This window comes from Pyricularia oryzae, chromosome 1 (assembly GCF_000002495.2).
Source record: "Pyricularia oryzae 70-15 chromosome 1, whole genome shotgun sequence".
In the NCBI taxonomy this organism is placed as follows: Eukaryota; Fungi; Ascomycota; class Sordariomycetes; order Magnaporthales; family Pyriculariaceae; genus Pyricularia; species Pyricularia oryzae.
In genome coordinates this window covers 414,506-436,702 of record NC_017844.1, presented here as the reverse complement: position 1 = coordinate 436,702, position 22,197 = coordinate 414,506, and the positions used below count along the sequence as shown (strand labels likewise).

The window sequence follows — 22,197 nt, the reverse complement described above, 5'->3', positions numbered from 1 at the left end:
AACCATGATAAGCTGGTCATACCATTTTCCTTTATGCATCTGCTATAAAAACGACTTTTAGGGGGCCGTAATAGGCGGAAACTTGAATCAAATTCCCAATAAGAACATTGCGCAAATAACAAGCTACCATGTGCCTATTGGGCTGAAGATTTACCAATACCTCGGCAGTCCTAGGAGCAGAGTATTTTTTTGCCTGTAGGGCTGCCTGTCTCTGAGATAGTATTGGTAGGAAAAAGCACGTACAACTTCGCTATAAACGTGGTAATATGCGCTCCAGCTTGGCCCGAGTAACACCACCTCGGTGCCACCTTCGAAATGCAACATTTGCTGCCAACAAAGCATCCATGCAGCGACCTCCGTTGTTACTCCCACGTGCAGCCTCGTCTGCAACCCGGTGAAATGCAGTATGTGCCATCAGACTTGATTCTTAGTCTTGTGTTCACAACTAACGATAAATGACCTGAGCGATTCTGTCTCCAGGATAACACCGATAAAGGCACGGAGAGAAAAAAAAAGACCATCCTGAGACCCAAACAGTGGATCGAAAAGTTATGGACGATGAATCCGGCACATATCCAGGGACGGTGGCACTCCATGCACCATAATATCTGCTACATTTCCATTTTCGCTTCTTCTAGTCTTTGCGACCAACACTACAATCCAAACTTTCATTGACGAATGTTCTTCCAATCATATTTGTTTCACTCGCTTTTTAACTAAATGTGGTTGTATGGGCCTGGTTTGTGGACCCAAGTTCTGGCCAGCTGAGGTTGGCCTCAATGGGCGTGCCCCCTCGTTTGTATCACCCTTTTGCACTGCTAACTGGACCGTTTGCTTTGGTTGGTGCTAAACAAATTATTGCTCTGCCTTGAGATTTTTCCACTGCCATCCCTCGGCACAGTCTTTGTCTCTCCATTTCTGTTTCAACTACCGTCATTTCTTTTGCCCGACCTTTCCTTGATTTCCATCCACTACAATGTGCCATACTTGATTAACTGCGCTTCTGCCCTCCCCCCAGTTGTCCTGTTCTACTGCTTCATTTTCCTTTCCCTTTGACTTTTTTCTTGCTCTCTTCCTTACTGGTCATCACTCGTAACAGTTCGGACTGGATTGCCCGACCTTCAACAGACTGGCCTGTACGCACGGAGCTCAGAGCCCCAAAAAGCTTTACTTGAGGCTTTCCTCGATCCGTCATGTCGAAGCTCAAGGTCAATGCCGAACTGGCTCTGAATAATCTGCTCTACTTGGTCCATCATGTTTTTTTACCCCCAAAGCTTCCCAGCGGCGATGATTGTTCTGCCAAAAAGGAGGCCGCCATGCTCTCGACCGTCCATGATGCGCTCGTCGATTTCATGGGCTGCGTTTCGCCAGATCAACGTGCAGTGGTGGCGTCTGTGGTCAGCATGGTACAGGTAACGATTGATGTTCGATCCCAAGGCACTGTTCACCTTGATGAGGGCGAGCTCAACAGAAACCTTCTCGATATGGTAGACGGAAAGCTAGGTGTGTTCCGAAACCATTCTTTATCTCGAAATTGCCCTCATCTGTTGTTATATTGATTAAGAAACTTTTATTGACTTTTATCATATATAATGATGATAGGATCTGTGACACTCCACATCGTCAAACAGAATGCTGGGGTTATGATCACCAGAAATCTGGATAAGATGCAGCTCGACCTTTTTGAGCTGTCCCCACTCGACAAACATACAATGGCATCCCCCGGGAGGCTTCGGCGTTATTTCCCAGGTGTTGCAATCGACATGCGCACGGAGGACTTTGTTAGCAAAACTGACTTCGTCTCGTCGATTTCCTCCATGCTTTACAAGCTGGCATCTTCCATAACACCTGGTTCCCAGCCCAAAGTTAAGAAAGCAGGACAGTATCATGATGAGCAGCGCGACACCCCCAGCCCGCACCATGTGACAGAGTTCATCACAGCTTTCCTTGGCCCTGTGACACAACCAGTCAAGGACGCAGGACTTTGGAAGAACACCCGAGACGAAATCATGTGGGATGACGAGCGCATGCCCTGGAGGCGGTCGCCGCTTTGGCTTTTACTTCGTGTCACGATGCAACTCATTTATTCTCGACAATCACCAAATGATGGCTGGCTCACGTATAAGGCCTTCATACTCTATTTTTCCGCCCAAATCCTCCATATAGCCACGGATATTTGCCTGGGCAGCGACTACTTGGAAATCATGCGACTAAAGGTAGCTCGTCGGCGGTTTAAGCTGACCGCCACTCAAGATTCTTCCTCACAATCCACGCTGCCAGAAGCTGTCATCAAGGTAGTTAATGATGCCCTTATAGGTGCAATAAATGAGCTTCGCTTGCGTCGGCAGCAAATCTCTGTATCTTTGACGCCACCCAAAAACCTCTTACGGCTTGAGAAACTTCACCTTGAGGAAGATGTCCTCCATACGCTTCCCATGCTCGACTCTTTTCTCGAGTCGATTTCAGACCGTGAGCAACTTTCCACCCAGGGAATATTCAGCAAAAGTAATTACATATCGGCTTTACCACATGATGTTCTGCCAAATATCAGTGCGATGGGGATGCCAGGGGACTATGATCTTTTCAATATCCACTCGGTTGAAGCTTGGGTCGCAAACCATCTTGAGGGCTGGACTGGCAAGCATATTGATAAGGAAGATACCTGCTCCAGGCTTTCTACTCTCATTTGTGATTATCAATCCACCGCAAATGAAGTTTACCGGGCGAACCCAAAGGCCGTTTCGATGACTGTGCTGACCATCATGGAGCTTTGGATCGCCTGCGACAAGTCAGTCATCTCCCACAACCCACTTCTGCGCGAATATAACCCCCAAATACCGATGCACCTGTTGCAGTCGGTGGTTTTGCCTTTTAGCCGAGACATGATCAGACTCCAAAAGGTTGAGCTATACCTTTGTCAGAGATCTCAAGACGCCGACGGGAAGCTTCCTTACGTTTTTGATTCTTTTGGCCATCCACAGTCCTTCGCGGTTCGACACTACGCTCGGTCCTGGGCGTTGCAGACTTCTCTCTCTCTTATAGAAGACCAGGCAACCAAGAATCGAGAGAAAAAGAAGCAGGAGCTGTCCGAAATCAAGGCGCAATACTCTTCGCTGAAGGGGGACTACGAAAGGTTGGATTGCGATAAAGTATTCGGTGTGAGCCGTTATGGGAGGCCATATACATCCCATCCGAGCTGGTGCCAAAGGTGGGCCACGTATAAAAAAATGGACTCGTTAGAAATCGACATTTACGAGTGGCCGTTACCTCAGGAACCTCTGAAGGCCCAGTCAACAGTATTTAAGCTCCAGCTTCCCAGACATTTCGCGGCGTGGCGAGACGCGACTTTGCTCGTACAGCTAAAAGTCTTCTGTTGCGAGTACAACGGGTCCGGTGACCGTCGCACCGATCAAAACGACCTGTTCAAATACGAGGCTCTCTCCAAGCACCTCTCCTGGCCTCCAGGAGCCAATCGAATTGTTCTATCTAGTTCGACCAAACCACATTTCCGCACACACAGGAGAACCGTTCCCGTTAATCTTTCCGTTACCAATAGTGATGTTTGTCTAAACAATGGTATGACATACCACTTGTTCGATGATGCAACCTCGACCAAATCAGATCTCTCCCAGCGCAAGGTCTTGGATACCTTGTCCCGCAGCTGCACATACCAGTCTGCAGTGGATTCTTTGAACAAATTCTTGTACCGCCCAAGCATGAGGCCCGATGGCCTCTCCTCCAACACTGTCATCGCGAATCAGTCTGAGGCCCCTGATCACATCTCAGTTTCCGAATTCAAGTCACTTTGCTCGCTACCATCGGGCAACAAGCTGCAGTGGCAGAACATTCTTCTACAGCTCTCAATGCCGGAAGTCGATTTTCGGAAGCCCGAGACAAGCTTTGCGCTGTGGCAAGTCATGTATCAGGCCGGTCCACCCTCGGATTCGACCACACATGACGAAAAAGCGGACCGCGATCTTCGACAGGGTCACTTCACTGTCAACGATGAAACTTTCTGCCATGAGCTTATCAACCGTCTTCGGCATGCCTGTGCCCGTGTGAAACAAAACTGGGAGTCGTGCCAAGCTTTGGCAAACTTCGCCGCCGTAGCCACGCGAGTGCTTTCACTTTCTTCTTCTCCCGCAGTTCACATTGCATCTTTAGACTTTCTTGCCGAGGCTCGCCGGAATGCATTTAACTGGCTGAAAAAGATTAGAACAGACTCCCAGACTGTCGCCGAAGATTTCCGGCAGGAACTCATGTCAAAAGCTTCCGAGATTGGCCTTATCTGCCTTTCCACCTTTGATGTGGAAGAGCCCCATCTCAAAACGCTTCTAGCCAAGTATGAAGATACATCCGTATTTATTCAGGCTTGCATGAGCGCTCAAGAGTGTCTTAAACCCGGCGTATATGATGAAGGCTCCATCATGGCTTTCTTCGTGGCAAGGTGGAGGAGGCTCTGTCACCGCGCTCTTTCATTCATGACTTTAGCTGCTGGCGCCTTGGAGAACAACCCATTCGATCATGCGATCCATCAGTACTGGCCGGTATATCAAGCGGGTAAAGATTGGAAACCTGTGAAATCAGTGAGGTACTGGATCGGTTCCGAAATCTCGGGGATTCATGGTCGATCTTTGCCTGTGCATTACAATCTTCTGACTGGCGAGCTACTGGTTAATGGTGTCCCACTATCGCGCGTCTCCGCAGAGTACGAGGCACATCCATCATATCAGCTGCTATTCGGTGAGAGCATTCTGGACGTCATGCCTTCCAATTCCCCCGGAATGCAGTTCTCTGCCAAGGCTCTTGTGTGTGGACACAAGCTCAACTTAGGCCTCGAAGGTCCGAACGGCAAGGATTTAATCGTGGCTGCAGAGAAAGAAGAGGAGGACAAAGGAGGACGATCAGTCATATGGCAGCTTGTACCCTCCAGGGTGTTTGGTCAATTGCTGCCTGCCTCTTTTGTTGACAGCCACCTTCACTGGTACGACCCTTTGTCTGAGACGATAGAGTTCCGACCTCTTGGGACGCAGTGGACGTCCTCCCCACAAAATTGGGTCTTGTTCAAGTACGGAGAGATGTGGAAATTACGAAATGCCACCCACCAGCTTGTTTCTCGATCAAGCGGAGCCCTGAGAGCCATGGCAGCCATCTTCCATCCTCTCGAGGATCTCTCATGCCTTCACGTGTCGGTTGCTACAAACAGCTCAATTCTTGACATTGATCTCCCCAGACTACATCTTGGATTTAGTGTTCAAGCTGGGTCAACTGAGGTTTTCTCTCGGCAGTTTCGTGGGATGCATATTGATCCCTCACAAGCGGTCGAGACACTGATGGGGCTTCGCAACAAGCTCATTCTCATAAACGGCACTGGGGATAAGCGAGCAATCTTGATTCCTGACGGCGAAGTTTCTTGCTTTCCCTGCAAGCATCCAACAAACATCAGTGCCACTCATGTTGAAGTTTTTGTCGCCAAAGGCAGCTCGGCACGAGTTCATTGTTACAATATCGACGAGCAGCTGGGCCGTCTCGTGGACAACGGGAGCTTTAGAAGCAAGATTTACATCGCCTACCTGCATGCTCTGACATCCTTTTGTCTCCCAGACAAGCTGACTGGATATACAGGCACCGAGCAGGCGCTTTTGATTTTGAGCTCAGCAGCAGCATTCTCTGTTTTTAATCTATCCGAAGCTGACGGAAATATACTGCTAAACATAGCATCGCTCACGCCGTTGCGAGGCTTTTACCCAAAGCACCTTAAGGAGATGCAACAGGTTCAATGGGATAAAAGGCTGGGCTTCCTTTCTCAGCACATTCATTTTCATGCCAGAGTGAGGGGTTTGCTAGAACAGGCGGACCGCCAGCTCGACATCAGCCCCAGGTTCGTTAAGAAACTCGATTCTTTGCGAAATTCGAATCCGAAACTTACCAAGCGGGACATGATCAACTGCTCCTGGTCACGAGTGCCCGGCTTTGGAGCCGAGGAGTTCGCAACACTACGCGACAGAGTTTACGAGAGCAGAGACCGTTTGCGAGAGGAAGCCCGCTCCCATGCGACTATGACAGTTTCGCAGGCAATTTCCTAGCCAAACCGTTTTTGACGGGCTGGTATCCAAACATCAAAGCCTTTAGTATGTGGTCCTTTTTTCATGATGCAAGCAACATTTACGGGCCCAAGGTTGAGCTACCGGCCTGCCTATCCTGGGACGCAGTATGGCTCGATAATCACAAGCAACTGATCGCGCGACACTGGCTGGCGATTCATTGTGCTTTCAGAAAGAAGCGCTCCGAGTTTGGGGTATTTCAACTCGCGTCGTGGTTCTCAGCCTTGGCATTTACCACTGATTACGACACACGCTCCATGATCGAGGTTCTTTTTGCCATTGCTTCAATCCCGGATGTTGCTTCTGTTGCGCCACCAGCCAAAACAGATCAGTACAATCTGTCCATGGGCTACTCTTTTGTCAAACATCTCATCACCAGCGACGTAGAGAGCGGTGGGTATGGTTATCGTAATTCGGCGGAGGCCAAACTCTCCATCCTTCCCCATGAGGAAGAGTGGGATGCAAGTACGCGTCGACATACCACGTACGAGCGCAACTTCAACTTCAAAGTCAAGGCGTTTATCTCCTACCTGGAGTCTCAGTGGCCTTGTGAAAGGCCGAAAAAGCCAACAGAGAGCGATTGCGCCGGTTTGAGGGCGTATGTGGACGTCGATGAGACAATGACAGCAGTGCGGTCGAGGTGGAAGATTTGGTATCAAAATCACTTATTCTACGAATACCTGACGAAACTTGCTGAGGCCGTATCTCGCCAATCAATCGACTCGTCGACGGGCCAGTTGCCCCCACTTCCAAAGCTACCAGCCTATAAGCTAGTCGCCAGCAACAAGGGGTTCGCTGCCACCGCGGACCTCTTTGCTCAGAACCAGCCGCCGATAATTAGGCCTGAGGACCGGCCTCAACTTTGCCTCAACCTGGGCCGAGCCTGTGACGACAGTGACAAACAGTCACCGTCGTCTTGCATTCAATCATTTTTGAGAGGCCTTAGAGTCGGCACATGCACAGACTTTGAGCGGAAGTACTGCAGGGACCTTGAACGTAGCTTTCGCGCTCTTCGCGATCTTAATATGGACCGGAAGGATGGCACAGAAAATGGGCTTGCGACATCTCCGCAAACAGAATTGCTACTGAAGTACTGGACTGAGTGCCAAGCTTTCTTTTTGGCACAGTTCCGCTCCCTGGCTGCTCTCGAGAGCCTCGGGGCTCGGGATGGGGGGCTCGTCAATAGCCCTAGAATCTGCAGCACCTTTTTCTTGTCCCAGCTTTCAACCTCCAACTGGCAGAAGCTCCCCATTGAGTGGAAGCATGCTCTTATCCAGTTTGCTTTGGCTTTGCACGACCTTCAGCGTGCTCGGAGACCGCTGCGAGCATGCTCCTCCGGCAGCTCAGTGGATCTTGTAAAGGAGCTGGAAAATACCGCTCATTCGAAATGGGACCCTATCGACTATCCTCAGGCTCTGCTTATGGAAGTCGAAAGTGACATCACTATCCGTTCAGTCAAATCCGACATTGCTCGAAAGATGTCAAGCCCTCCGGATAACAGAAACTCTGTTATGCAACTCAACATGGGAGAAGGCAAAAGCTCTGTCATCGTACCCCTAGTGGCTTCTCTACTTGCCGATGGGACTCAGCTGGTCCGCGTCATTGTTGCAAAGCCGCAGTCGAAGCAAATGTTGCAGATGCTTTTAGCCAAGCTGGGTGGGCTGTTGGATGTTCACGTCTTTCAGTTACCTTTCTCGCGGGCTCTGCGCCTCGATCCGGCCAAAGTCAACGACATCGCTGCGGATCTCAATCGCTGTATGCGGAAGGATGGCATTCTCCTGGTACAGCCTGAGCAAATACTCTCGTTTAAGCTTATGGGCCTTGAGTGCCTCATCAATGGAAAAGAATCTATTGGTCGTACTCTCCTTAAGGGACAGCAGTTCTTTGACGAAAATTCTTGTGACATTGTAGACGAGAGCGACGAGAATTTTAGCGTCAAATTCGAGCTGGTTTACACAATGGGAACTCAGCGCCCGATTGATTACAGCCCAGGCCGGTGGAGACTTGTGCAAGATGTCATGGACGTTGTCAGGGATGTCGCACCTTCAGTTGCTCAGGAGGTGCCGGCGTCTCTGGAAATTCACAATCAGTTCGGCATGGGCAGCTTCCCTCGTCTTCGGATCCTCAAGGCCAATGACAAGCAGGCGCTAGTTCAGGAAGTAGCATCTCGGATCTGTGCAACAGGCCTTTCTGGACTGCCGATCGCTCGGCAGAATGAGAAGTCACGGGCAGCTTTGCTGACATATCTCACAAAGGTCAAGCTTACTCCAGCCGAGATCAATGCAGTTGAATGTGCGCAACAAGGCGGGTTTTGGTCCGATGCTACCAAAGCACCATTTCTTTTGCTTCGAGGTATCCTTGCTGGCGGAGTCCTTGCATTTACTCTTGCCCAGAAACGCTGGAGAGTCAACTATGGTCTAGACCCGATGCGACAGCCTCCCACGCGCTTGGCTGTACCATACCGTGCCAAGGACTCGCCCTCGCCTCGCTCAGAGTTCTCGCATCCAGAGGTGGTGCTTCTTCTGACAAGTTTGAGCTACTACTACGGTGGCCTCAGTGGTGAGGACCTTTTTGTGACGTTTGGACAACTTCTCAAATCGGACCAACCCGACCAGGAGTACAACGCCTGGATTGCAGATGCGCCTAACCTTGACTCTAGTTTCCACCATCTTGAAGGAGTTAATATTAAGGACAAGCCCCAGTGCGTGCAGCTGCTTTCCCCGAAGCTCCGATACGCAAAAGCGGTCGTGGACTATTTCCTGGGACATGTTGTGTTTCCGAAATATATCAAAGAATTCCCAAGCAAGTTGAGTGGATCGGGCTGGGATATCGGACAGGTGAAAACACGACCTATCAGCGGTTTCAGTGGGACAAACGACGCTCGAGAGCTTCTTCCTCTCTCTGTCACGCATTTGGACCTCCCAAGCCAGAAGCACACTAATGCGCTGGTCCTAGATTATCTTTTGAAGGACGACAACCATGTGTCTCTGATCCCGCATCGGACCACAACTGGTAGCGATGCGGATCAGTTGCTTACTATGGTGATGAAGATGCAGCAAGAGGTGCAGGTCCTACTAGATGTGGGCGCACAGATCCTCGAGCTAGGAAATTTGCAAGTTGCGAAGCAGTGGCTTCGCATGCATCAGGAACAGGGGCCTGCCTCGAACAAGCAGGCATGTGTTTACTTTGATGACGATGACAACCTCTGCGTGGTTGATATTCGCGGCAAGAAAGAGCTTCGTCAGACCAGCCCGTTTGCGATTGCACTTGATGTTTGCCTAGTATTCCTGGATGAGGCTTATACTCGTGGCACTGATTTGAAGCTGCCCGACAACTCTCGGGCCGCCGTCACATTGGGGGCCAATTTGGCTAAGGATCGCTTGGTTCAGGGTGAGCTCTTGTTATTTTTGCTCTATTCCCGTGTCTAATGTCAAATTTGCGCATTATTCTAACGTTTTGTATCAGCCTGTGAGAATGCGCAAGCTAGGGAAGGGCCAGACTGTCGTCTTTTGCATTCCGCCCGAGATCAGGGTCAAGATCCTCCAGAAGGTTCACAAGGATGAGGACGATAGCATCAGCTGGCTGATGTTCTGCACTGGGCAATCACCGAGACTTGGGCTGACATTCAGCGCAGCATACCGCTGTGGGCGGTGCAAGGTCGTCGTTTTGGTCACCAGAAGCACCTCTGGGACCAGTCCCAAAATGGAAACCTGAGTGTTACCTCCATGTCACCTCAGCAAGCCATCAAATTCCAGGAGGAAGAAGCACGGATGATTGAGGATCTTTACAAGCCGGGCGAGCGCCAGTCAAATCCTTGTTGTGCAGATGCCTCCAGCCACAAGGGCGCGGCCAGCATAGTCAAGCACTGCGCGCAGTTCGGCCAGGTCAACTTCGATTCGGCTGTCCTGCAGGAAGAGCAGGAGCGCGAGCTTGCTCCTGAAATCGAGCAGGAACGGCACGTTGAGCGCCCGCGACCTGCAAAGCCAGTCACGCACAAACTCGACCCCGTTGTCGTCAACTTTGCCAAGACTGGGGATCTACCCGCCGGGTCTACGTCTTTCAAGCCTGCTTCAAATCCCTGGAGCTACTCACCGCGGCCAAGCTTATACCCAAATTGAGCGAGTTTCCTCAAGATGTGTTAGTCACTCTGGACTTTGCCAGTACTGTCAAACTCGAGGCGACGGCCAAGCAAGACTAATATCTTCGCCCTGTCCAGTGGGTTCTGACAAGTACGGGTGGTGCCGACCGCACCTCAAGTATCGTGCAGCACCTCGTCATCATCAGTCCTTTTGAGGCGCAGGCTTTACTGGCCACTATCAGGAAAAACGCCAAAACCACATTGCATCTGTATGCACCACGGTCAACGCTTGGGTTTGAGAGCCTTGAAGATCTTCGCCTCTACCCCACGCCTGCTCTTCCAGCCGAGTGGTCCGTGCCTAGGCATTTGGTCCTCCAGCTAAACCTCTTTGCCGGCCAACTCTACATCTCCTCCTTTGCTGACTACACTGCGCTTTGTGACATGCTGGGATTGGACTGGGAAGGTGGTGGGAAAGACGGGATGGTGGTCTGCGCAGACCGCTTCGTCGACCCGGCATCGAACCCTGGAAAGATCCTCAAACATTCCTTTAAAAGTAGTCCCGTCAGCTTCCTCAAAGTGTACCTCACCAAGGTCCGTCGCGACTGCGAGTCGATCGAAAAGACCCATATGGGCAAGATCCTGAACGCTGTCATTTTGCGACCCGAGGACTTTTAATCTGAGACAGGTGGATAACCATGGTCTGGGAAACAAGTCTAATCGCTGTGGTCAGATGAATTGGGCGCTTTTTTTCTCTTTCTATTTTCTTCGAGGCAGGCTTCGGTATTTCTCAACCGCTGCAATAATGGGATGGATTTCAGCAATCGGCAACCACGGACGCGGAGTTTTATTTGAGTAGAATTTATGTGTTCGGAGAGAGAAAGGCGTGCATGTAGACGTGATAGGCAAAGTTGGTCAGCTAAGTGAACTAGCTACAGTCTATAACGGATGAGGTCACCCGTAGTATATCGGCACATATAGAAAATTGAAGCATGTGCTCCATGCTGTGCACACCTTCTGTCCAAGTCTACTCCCTGGCACAATCAGGAGAATTTCGGCCTTTTTCGTTGGTCTTTGTCGAGTCTGGCAAAAACTTCTAGCATAGTGGCAATCCGCACTGGCCTTTCGCAACGTTGACGTGCGCGTATCGGCATCCTCAGCCGGAAGTCGTTTTGCTCGCCTTGTGATCCAACGAGGTCTTAACCCAGGCCTCAACATCTCGCAGAGCTTTGCGTGGGCACGTTTTCCTCTTAAGCAGAAAGCCCTGGATCTCGGCAGGTGACATCTGGTCTGGAACGATCTTGGAGCCAAACTCGGCTGCCATTTCAATAAGCTCATCTGCATCGGTGATGGAAGTCTCCAGGTCGTCCTTTTTGTCGGTAGCGTCGAGTGGACTCAAGCACCGCGAGGATTTGACGCTTTTTTCGGTGCTGTACAAGCGCTGGAACAACTCACTTGCCTGCTGCTGCGTCGCATTGCGAAAGGCCACTTGTAAGTCGACGCGACCGGAGCGGATAAGGGCTTCATCGAGAATTTCGGGCTTGTTGGTGGTCATAATAAATATGCGACCCTCATGCGCCGCCACGCCGTCTATGACGTTAAGCAGGCCTGACATAGAGATACCCTTTTGATCGTCTCCATGTCCCCTGCCGACCTTAAGGGCGCGAGCCAGGTCTGCAACCTTCCACTCGCTGGGTCCTTCTGTCTTGGTTTCTGTTCTGATCTCACCTTCGGCTCTACTCATTCCGGCTGTGTCGATGTCCTCCAACAGAACGATGCATCTTCTCGGCAGGCCGTTAAATAGGGTGGATAAATCCTCATCGCTCAGCTGCGGCTCTATGAGGCTGATAACGTATATTTCAAGCCCGAAGACACCGGCCAACGCAAAGGAAAGTGACGTCTTGCCCGTGCCCGGAGGGCCGTGGAATAGATAACCCCTGCGCAAAGGAATGCCTCGGTTCGAATACCAGCATTCCGTCTTGGGCTGAAGATACTCGTTCATATCTGAAAGCACGGCCGTCTTCTGCTCCTGGTCGAGCACGACAGTGCTTATGGGACGAACTGGACGTTTCGCGACCTCTCTCCACGCCCGGTCGTGGAATCGGCGTTGTGGGAGGCTATTGGGCCGCATTATGAGCGTTTTGTCGCCGTGGTCCTTGTGGTGATGCTTCCGGGCGTGGGCCAAAAACTGCTTAATGGGCTCTGAATACACCGGGGGGTTCTGTTTGTCAGTTAGGTATCGAGGGCGCTACAGAACTTAAGCTATAACCTGGGCTCACCTGGGGAAAGTCCAAAGGTGGAAATGATGAAGGTCTCTTTTTCCCTGATAGTGACGGCCTCAGATCCTGTGTTGCTGTTGTCCATCACGGATCTCTGCTGCCGGTCAATACTAAAATACTTGCCCTGGAATGAGAAGATGTGGGGACCAGAGGAGGGGGTATAGCGTATTGGCTAGTTTGAGCAAATTATCAGTATATGAATTGTATTATTATCCTTTCCAACTCACCTTGATCGACCTAAAGACTGGATGTACCCACCGTGGTTGACTTTTGTTGCGAAAAGTTCAAGTACTCAATGCCGTTCTCAGAAATTGTTGCCAAATCTACCTGTCGCGTGCCGTCTTCCCACACGGACTGGAAAGCCGTTTCGGCTATCAGCCGCCTCGACCTCGCGGTCCGGGGCTGGGCGGCCAGCCAAGCCATGACATGTTCAAAGATTTCATCATCGCTGGACACGGAGATTTTCGATGTTATATACTCAAGCGTTAGATGCCACACGACCGAACAAAACTGACGTGTCAGGTGGTAAGTGACCCAAGCAAAGCTTGTTGCAGTGACAAGTGCCGTCGGAAGGTAGGCGCCGAGGCTCTGGTTGACAAGAATCAAAGTTCGTATAAGTGGGTTGCCGTGTACTCTACTGATCAGAGGCATGATAATATCATCTATCCCCAATTTGCTCATGAGAAGGCTCCCAGGAGTAGTCGAGACATTACCGGCAGAAATATCGTCTGTCGTGGACATATTGAGGTTTATCGATTTCGAGATTCGACGTTTAAAGTTTCGATATTAGCACGAGTAGCCCGATGGTAAAAACGAAAAGAGCAGGATACTGCTTATCTTATAGTTAGGGGAGAGGAAGCGGACCTAGACTCGAGGGTTGAGCGATATGGCTTATACGCGTCTTTTTTAAGGAGCTGCACTTTTATCATTAATAGAGGCATGAAAAATATTTTATACGCCCTACCACTAAATCTTGAGCCATATCACAGTAACAACAAACCTTTTGTCTGATCTAGTCAGAGACTTGGTTGAAGCCAAGGTCTGCCAACGTAGCAGTCGCGTTACACAGATCCTTTTTTCATTCATCTTTCAAAAATAATTGGACACAGCTCGCCGTGTTCGTCTGCAAAGTTTGCTAGGATGCGCGATATTCCAAGTCACAGGTCAGAATATGAAATTGATTGGAGTACAGCAGAACTTTGGGAATTGTATCCTAAAGCATACAAATTAACACGCCGATCAGTCGCGTCCTACAGTGAGTTATTCTCGTCTTTGTGTGGAGGCAATGGCAAGGGTGGCGGGAGCGTCGTCGCGAACGCCAAACACAGCTTAGGAATGTGATGCAAGACCGCGACTAGCGGCAATTGGCTCCATTTGGACGCGAACGCCAACCTGGTATATTCTTACGCGTCAAAGGGCTCCTTCAAACATGTCCGCTCGGCGTCAGAAATAGCCTGGCAAACGCCGAAAGAGGGGAGACACGTTTGCCGGCGGAAGCTTGCTCCCATAATTCTGCCGTGATGTATTTAGATCAGTTTCTTTAATCTCTAACGCTATCTTAGAAACAATTCTGCCTTTTTTTGTTATTCCCAACAAATGTATCGACCCTTCGAGCACACAGCTACGTCTCGAGCCATGGATTGTGCAACATTTGCCGTATACCACGACGACGACCATTTCGATGCTGGTAACCTTGCCGAGCAGGCAAGCGAAACCAGTTCTCAGTCTAGTGGAGTTATCAACCTTCATGATCCACTTCATCCTTTGTTGGTGGGATCTTTTGTTGCTGCTTGGGGTGGGCCTGAAGAACCGACTGCCCAAATGCATGAAGACGAAGATCTTCCCTCGCCATGGGGTGAACACCGCCTAAGCCCAACCAGCCGGAGTCAAAGCCGTGAGCTCCAGCAGACAACTGATATAGTTCGTGCGCAAACGCCCGTCTCCTTTGAAGAAGAGAAAGTCGGATGCCCTGGTTTCGGATATACATTTGGCGACGAAGTTGACTGTGGTCAAGACGGGCTCAGGCCAGAAACGCTCCACACCAAAACTCCAGCCAGCGAATTTTGGGTAAATAAAACCGAATCCGGATATGCCCCTCAGTGCGGTGATCTTCACCCAGACCGTATCCTAGAAAACCGCCATATAAGTCATTGGGAGATGCAGTGCGTTTTGAGCCGGCGAGGACCTGGCAGCATGACTGCTGAACAGATTGAGTATTATCAACAGAAGGTCGACAATTGGTGGTATGGTATGTTGCCCGTTAGCCAGGCTGTGGATGATGCCGTGGCTCAAACCAGCGGAACGAAGCCATATAAAAGCGAATTTTTATCTGCTTCTCCACTGGTAGATTGGCTCGCGGGGATTGGATGTTAGGCCTTGGAAATGTTTAAATAACTCCGCTGCAGAGGGAGGGTATTGGTCACCCTCAAGGATACAAAGTGAAGCGTCGGAAAATATCTGTATCTCTTATTACTTTTTATTTTGCTTGTGCCTGAGCCTTTTCCGAGATCTGTCAATGCAAAAAGATTTTGCTATCACTTACCGAATATAAATTACAGGATGTCTCTCTAGTCCTAGATGTTAGGCCTTGCCATCAGGAGGAATACAATTTTTGGATTATTACCCTATGTGAAACGGCTTTTAACTTTCTATCTGCCTTTTCATCTGCGTGAAAAGGAATATTTGTATCTTTTGCTGCATTTCTAGTTGAAGGACAAAGGCGTCAACGTCCGTATACGATGGTGCCCGTGGCATAAAGGAATCGAGGGGAACGAGAAAGCAGATCGCCTAGCAGACGAAGGCGCCAAAGGGCCCGCGGATACCGACCCCCGCACCCAGGGAGCGACCGTCAGCGGCATCCGATCCGAGCTCCGGAAGGCGGCCCGAGAGGCCAGCGCGCGATGCTGGCAGGCTAGGAAGACGTCAGATGCATATGACCGGTGGAAACTGGAATAACCCAACGAAGGAGCCAAACGAACTCAGGTTACCACGGCGCATTCTGGGACATTATTTAGCCATGCGGACAGAACACGGGGACTTCCGAGGTTACCACAACCGGTCTGCTCACCAGGGCGCAAAATGCAATGCCCCTGGTGCGATAACTCCACGGCACCAGACCACTTGTCTACTGCCCACACAGTATCAAACTATGGAAAAAGTTTGGATGAGAAGCAGCCAGAGCTCGCCAGTGATGCCAATTATTTCACGACCCTCATGATTTTCTCTGTATGTCACTTTCTGACAAAAGCGGCGAAGTGCTCCACATACTACCCCCCCCCCCCCCCCCCACCTTTAGGATGTGCACATCATCATAGATACAAATGGTCGCACCAACCAACGTACGACTGAAAAGCAATAGACGACGTCTCATACGCCCGCTAGCCTTCATATCATCAAGCTGAGCTGATGCCAGTGCGACTAGCCCAGAATCCCGGGCCGCCCAGCCTTTCCAATGCATCGCAGGGTAAAAAGGTGGATAGCAGGCGCGAAAATCTAAGCCAAGTCTTATTCAGATCTGGAAAAAAAGCAAAAGAAAAACAACGCCAAAGGAAACGGAAAAGAAAAAGAAAGTAAAAGCAATGCAAAAAAAAAGAAAAGAAAAAGACTTTTATCACCGGCTGCGGTCTGTCATTTCTGAAATCATTTCTGTCGTTGTCGCTTTCAATTAACAAACAACAAGCATTGCAGCAATGCAGACACAATTCGTTATTGACAGTTGGACCACCAGCACCAGGGATAACGAATGCACAATAATCGTGCGCTCTTCTGGAGCTGTTTTCTATCTTCAGTGGATACCCGCTGAGTTGGAAGCAGAGCCAATTCTTCTTGCAGACTTCTACAAGTCGCTCAAGATACTGAAAACCAATGAACACGAAGACGACGTTGGTGACGAAGGCTACGATGCGAGAAGGGCTGAGGCAGAAAAGCTTGCGCAACCATTCAACGAAATTATCTCAGCGCTCGCCCCAGACCCACCAATGCCACCAATCACATTGCATCAATGGCTTAACCCTGAGTGGTTTCTATTGATTGCCACTGCAGATGAAGGCAAGATTCGACCAAGGAGAGACTACGAAAATCCTTATCTGCCTCCCGGAGAATATCGGCAATCGAGACTATGGAAGAGCCTTGATTTGGACAAGTGGGTGCCAAATTGGTACTTAGCACGTGACGTCCAAATAATTTCGGCCAATCCCGGCGAAAATCCGCTTTTATCTCCTCCGTCCAAGGTTTTTGTTCAAGGCGATGTTACTTGCCATTTCAAAGGCTTTGAACGCGGATTTCCGGCAGTTTTTCGTGAGCTCAGAACTTTCCGCAAGATTTCGGACGCTTTAGCAACCGGTCAAATCCCATCTGATATGCGCATTTGTCGCCTCCAAGGTGTCGTGTGCGATGTCGATGTCGACACTCCTAACCAAACACGAATTACTGGTTTGCTCTTGGTGTACATTGAGCCCAAAATCACTCCCGCACCCAGCACCTTGATGAATATCGCAAGGTCAACCAACCAGGAAACTCGCAAGCGCTGGGCCAAAGAACTGGGAACGACCGTTCAAACCCTTCACAAGGCTGGGATACAGTGGGGAGATGCCAAACCTGACAACATATTGGTTGATAAGAATGACGACTTGTGGTTGATTGACTTTGACGGCGGCTACACTCGCACTTGGGTTAGTCACGATAACTGTGAAACAGAGGAAGGTGACCTTGAAGGATTGGATAAGATTCAAGTTTGGCTTTGTAATATGGGTTGAAGATTTATTCCAGAGGCGGACAGAGGCGATGAAACTTTTCGTATTCTTCAAGTCTTAGTCAAGACCCAGTGTGAATTGCAGCACAAATGACTCTGCTGGGGAGTTCCTCGTCCAAAAACCCCACGTCCGACCAACTAGACAGGGCCAGTGGCAGACTTCAATTTTGTATTACCATGACACAAAGTCGCTTGTGCTATAATGAAAAGATGCCTACAAAATCGTTGTCAATTCTGGTTCGTCTCGATTTCAAGGCCTGTGATATTAGCCAATGTGTGACTATCAACTTTGCCTTAATTTTGCGGTCTATTAACTTGTGTACTTCTCACGGTAACATAACAAATTGCTATTCTGAACGTTGTCTTTGATACTTTTCTATTTAAAATGATAGAATCCCACCGTTTGTCATACTACTCGTGAAATGAAAACAATGCGTGGGTTTCCTTTGGCAGGCTCAAGCCTAAGGAAAGTGAAGCAAATGAGTGTGACTTGCTTGTTAGGCCACGTTTCTGATTGAAAATGTGTGTCAACGAGAGATAGTGATGAAAAGGCATATGGCAAGGTGGGTTCGAGAATGCTTGTGTAGTGCCTTTGACCTGGGGCTGATTGCGTTCGATGTAGGTGCACGGGACAACTATATTCGGCTAATAGTCCTCATATCGCGGTTGGTGATTAATGTCCTCCTGACTAGAGTTATTTGCAATTATCAGCCTACGTTTAACCCTAAGAATGAAAGAATAAAAACATGACTTACGAGACAACTGATCGACATTTTCGGCAGATTGAGTGTTCGCACAAGCAAGTGTCATACACATTGCCCAGTTCATCTTCTCCATCAATTTGGGTTTGACACTGGCAGCAGTACCAGCCATATTGTTTGAGATACCACTTCTTGCATTTGGTGGTCTGACAATACCCCCCAGTGCTGGCCCGGGTTGTTGGAGGGTTTATGCAAGGAAGGAGTTTGCCGGTTCTTGCATTATGGCGATTTGCTTGTACGGCTTCTGGGCAGTCCTCGGGGTCTTTAGGGTGCAACACGGAGGGTTCTTTGGTATGACCACAATCAAATAGATTGGTAACTTTTTGACACATGCTGATGGAACCAACAGGATAATGATGGGCTTGGTGTATTGATATGCCGACTCTTCAAAGTATTATATAAAAGGACTATGAAGGTGCCTGAATCCAAGAGTTTTGGAAAAGGTTTATTAAGCTTTTAAAGGCAAAGGCTTATGCCCTAACAATATCGGTTGGAGATAATAATTACATGTTTTCCCGACTGCAAGTAGCAAGCGGAAACACGAGCGGTAGAGACGTCGTCACGATCAAGGGTTCGGGCGAGAGGGTGCAACCCCTCTCGCACCCTCTTGCCCACACCCATGGCTCGCAGGAACCGGGGATAACCAGCGGCTGGGGACGAGTGTATCTGTTTGGATTGTGGCGGAGACGGCATACAGGCTAATATGCCGGCGTTAAGGTCGCCCTAAGACTCGTATGTGTGATTACCTCATGAGCGAGTATGGGTGTAGCCGACGTGAAGAAGCTGGCATCCGGCTGTCGTTAGTTTCAAGAGGTACTGTGGCCCTCCAGGGAAAACTTCCCTCTGGAACGATTATTACTGCTATTACGAAGAGTGACTACATCCACACCCAAAGTCCGGAACCTGCATACCATTTTCACCCCATGCATTCAGCATCCATGGTCGTCACATTGCGCAGCTCCAAAGCAACCGTGAAAAAGAACATCTGATGACCGGGTACATGGTCCCTGTTCACTCAGTCGATAGACAACCAAAACAACGCGCCACCCGCAGGCAAACACAAATCATGCCCAATCGTTTTGAATAGTTAGCCGTAAACAAGGCGGCCTCCACATAGGAGAAACTGTGTAACTCACAAGTCCAGATCCCACCACACCTGCTCTTTTTGCTCGCCGACTAAGGTGGGATGAGCAAATAATGCACACTGGCATCCACAAAGGACGCCCAGAAAAGGATGCCTCCAAACCAGAGGCCAGTACTGGGTAATACACTACCAGAGCATACTTATCGCATGCAGCCAAGTAGGAATGACATGGACAGTTTGTTCCGTGAGAGATGCAGTCCAGCCCCCCTTTCTCTCCTACGATGATCCACTCTGAATAATCGCCTCCTCCTCTACGCGTGTTGAGTGCTGTTATTTGTCCAAAAAAAAACCCGCCGATCAGTCGCGTCTCAGGGTTGGTTGTTCTCCTCCTTGGTTGACAGGTAAGGGTAGTGGGAGCGTCGTCGCGAGCGCCAGTGCTGTTTAAGCTTTGATTGGAGATTCCAAAGTTGTTACGGCTGCCAAATTCTAACTCAGGGATGTGATACAAGACCACGACCAGTGGCAATCGGCTCCATTTGGATGCAAACGCGAGCTTGGTATATCATTACGCGCCAAAGTCTCGCTGAAGCGTGTCCATCTGGCGTCAGGAGGCACCTAGCAAGTCGCATGTGCGAGCTCACGACCATTTTCGTGGCAATCTTGGCTATAGACGTTTCAAAATGGAGGATGTGTTTGCCTGTGGAAACTTGTTCCCATGATTTTGCCGTAATGTATTTAGATCGATTTTTTTAATTTCCAACTTAACAATGCCCGAACAGCTTGTCCAGCCTGACGGGATGCTGTCATTGGCCGCTGGGTCCTCCGCGGGCCCCATCAGCATCGCAGCCACCGAGAACGGGAGGTTCCAGCCGCGCAAAAGAGTTTTAGTGCCATCCAGGGGAGGTTTGGGGAGAGCAAAAACCGGGGAGGAGGAGGACGTAAATAGGGATCCGCTATCTCGGACACGCGCCTAGCTCAAGGCTGACATGCCGGGCAGGAAGCGGCCAAAGAACTTCTAAAAGAATCTTCGTGTGCCCTGGGAAATACGCAACCAGCACCCGCAAGCCGGAAATAGTATGAGAGTTTAGCAGTATTTGGGGATAATAGGGCTGCTGAAGTTGGCGGATGTCCTAGCGGCGTCAGACTGGGTTCAATCCTGTCCCCGTTTCCTTCACCACCGTCCCTCGACAGCCGGTACGAGGCCAGTGATTGCGTTCAAAGGCGCTTATGCCTGCCATAAGACCACAATGCTTGTTGTTAGCCAAGGGTCGTGGCGACCCAAGTGCTCGGACTAAAGCCCAGGGAATTCCGGCGGTTTCCCACCGAGACGCCGGCTCGCACGCGATTGTGCAGTACGGCGTGTGGTTTCGGGCTGTTCAAAGGCAGCATCTGCTTTTCGTTTCCGTCGAGGAGGTCTCCCTTCAAATATGTTATTGGGCTGTCGGACCGGTGTTGGAGCAGTTGATGGTCGATTTTCCTGGTTATCGCAGGCTAGAACCTCCTGAAATTGATATTTCCCCCCTCTGCCTGTCCCCTTTACTTGTGGTGTTAAGTTTGAACGGTCAGCACCCGATCGGTCGTTGCCTTCAAGATCTGAACTCGACGATATTCCATTTAAGAGTCCTTGTAAATAACAAGTTAGTGGTTTGATACAAGCTGGTCAGGATGCTAGATAAATGCATACGGTATTTATTCCCAAGATCAACTTCCTTTTCTTCCCAGAAGGCAATATCTCTAGTAATGACGGGAACGTTAATGTAGCCACTGGCGATTTCGGCCTCTAGGCTTGAACCTTTGCCACGACGTTGTGCAATATCATCGGCAACATAGACATCGGCGTCCACAAACTGCCGGCCTTCCTTGCCGCAATGATTGCGCAACCCCAAGAGCAAGTCACGAACGGAACCTCGGACGCGATTCCGCTTTGCATTATACCATAGTGGGCTCGGGAGAAGTAGGAGCCCTTCAGCACCTGACCCCGCGCTGCTCCGGACATTCGTTTTATACGAGAATGAGAGCTGCGTCGCCGGTGGCAGGCTGTTGTCTGCTCAATCGTGTCAGCTTCCGTCGTTGCGTATACGTAAATCTTGCGGAGGGCAAGTCGTACCGGGTGTTGATGCGGTGCCCAGCCACCTGTCTGTGACCCGACGTCGCTCCTCCTGCCTGAGTAAGCTCGAAATGGAGGTCGAAGCAGAAGTCGGGTCCTCCACAAAATACTCGTTGGGTTGTACAGGTGCGTTCTGTTCGATTTGCCGGGCTGGGTTTGTTAAATCAGATTCCCACCCAAACTTTTGCCGACAAATCTGAGAGTATTTCTCCTGCAGACATTTCACTTGAAATTGCCAATACTCGAGGGATTCCAGGTTGGGTGCTTCGGACCGATAGCGGAGCAAGCTGAGATCTGGTTTGGGGGCCGCCAAATAAATCTCGTAATCTTTCAGAAACTGGAAACCTTCACGTCCAAGTTGATAGATGGAGATGATATACCCCACGACGGCACTCTTGGCCGATTCTAGCTTGATGATGGGCTGGTATATGGTTTCGAACTTGAGGAGTCGGTGCTTCCAAAAAAGGGGATCATCCAGGTCGGGTTTGGGCTCTTGAGTGCCTCGATAACCGAGCTCGTCATTGCTGGCGATGTACACACTTTCAGCGTCGCGGATGCGGCAACTGTCGCGGGTGCATTCGGACAGTTTAAATTTCAAGTTGGAGAGAAAACCGTGCACTCCTTCTTTCGCTTTGAGCAATTTTATTTCGGGAAGGTTCCTCTGGTGTTTATCGAGGTTGGCCTTCGTCAAAGCCGGAATGGTAAGCTTGTCCATCTGGATTGAGTATGACCGAAGAACTGGCTGGCTCGAGTACGAAGTTTGAAAGCGAAGCTGCGTATGGATGCTTTAACGCGCTGCGACGAGTTGCGGTTTGTCCACTGTTTGGTTGGATGGTGTGGGTCTACACTCATCAGTATGTGCCTTAGCGGGGTAGCAGGCTCTGCCTTGCCAAAGTTGCCTAAAGTCTACATCTCAGGTCTCAGTTGCGCTCTTTGTGTGCAGATCCGTTGGTTGTCGTCCAGGTCGGCACACTGCCCGACGTGCTTAACATGAACGGGTACGCGTCGCTTACTCATTCTGTGTAACTCTTTGTGCA

The 22,197-nt window shown here is 49.9% G+C and overlaps 5 protein-coding genes across 5 annotated transcripts; 2 read left to right on the top strand and 3 right to left on the bottom strand.

Moving 5' to 3' along the window:
• Positions 1–21: 21 nt before the first annotated feature.
• Positions 22–11,199, top strand: MGG_02059 (uncharacterized protein). Its single transcript, XM_003708771.1, has 5 exons — positions 22–404; positions 481–1,503; positions 1,603–6,065; positions 6,179–9,494; positions 9,570–11,199. Exons 2-5 carry the CDS (start codon positions 1,194–1,196, stop codon positions 9,665–9,667), a joined length of 8,187 nt encoding a protein of 2,728 aa, XP_003708819.1. The 5' UTR covers positions 22–404; positions 481–1,193; the 3' UTR covers positions 9,668–11,199.
• Positions 11,200–11,335: 136 nt separating this feature from the next.
• On the bottom strand, positions 11,336–13,244 carry MGG_02058 (mitochondrial chaperone BCS1; the record flags this gene model as incomplete). The annotated part of the gene is made up of 3 exons (XM_003708770.1): positions 12,717–13,244; positions 12,459–12,630; positions 11,336–12,381 (listed from the first exon to the last, which is right to left on the bottom strand). Exons 1-3 carry the CDS (start codon positions 13,197–13,199, stop codon positions 11,336–11,338), a joined length of 1,701 nt encoding a protein of 566 aa, XP_003708818.1. The 5' UTR covers positions 13,200–13,244.
• Positions 13,245–15,879: 2,635 nt separating this feature from the next.
• Positions 15,880–17,479, top strand: MGG_13697 (uncharacterized protein). Its single transcript, XM_003708769.1, has one exon. The coding sequence runs from the start codon at positions 16,148–16,150 to the stop codon at positions 17,210–17,212; it is 1,065 nt and encodes a 354-aa protein (XP_003708817.1). The 5' UTR covers positions 15,880–16,147; the 3' UTR covers positions 17,213–17,479.
• A 364-nt stretch (positions 17,480–17,843) lies between these two features.
• MGG_16023 (uncharacterized protein) lies at positions 17,844–18,081 on the bottom strand (the record flags this gene model as incomplete). The annotated part of the gene is made up of 2 exons (XM_003708768.1): positions 17,844–17,896; positions 17,964–18,081. 2 exons carry the CDS (start codon positions 18,079–18,081, stop codon positions 17,844–17,846), a joined length of 171 nt encoding a protein of 56 aa, XP_003708816.1.
• A 930-nt stretch (positions 18,082–19,011) lies between these two features.
• On the bottom strand, positions 19,012–21,926 carry MGG_02056 (uncharacterized protein). Its single transcript, XM_003708767.1, has 3 exons — positions 21,161–21,926; positions 20,738–21,097; positions 19,012–20,676 (listed from the first exon to the last, which is right to left on the bottom strand). Exons 1-3 carry the CDS (start codon positions 21,873–21,875, stop codon positions 20,345–20,347), a joined length of 1,407 nt encoding a protein of 468 aa, XP_003708815.1. The 5' UTR covers positions 21,876–21,926; the 3' UTR covers positions 19,012–20,344.
• Between the last annotated feature and the right edge of the window lie 271 nt (positions 21,927–22,197).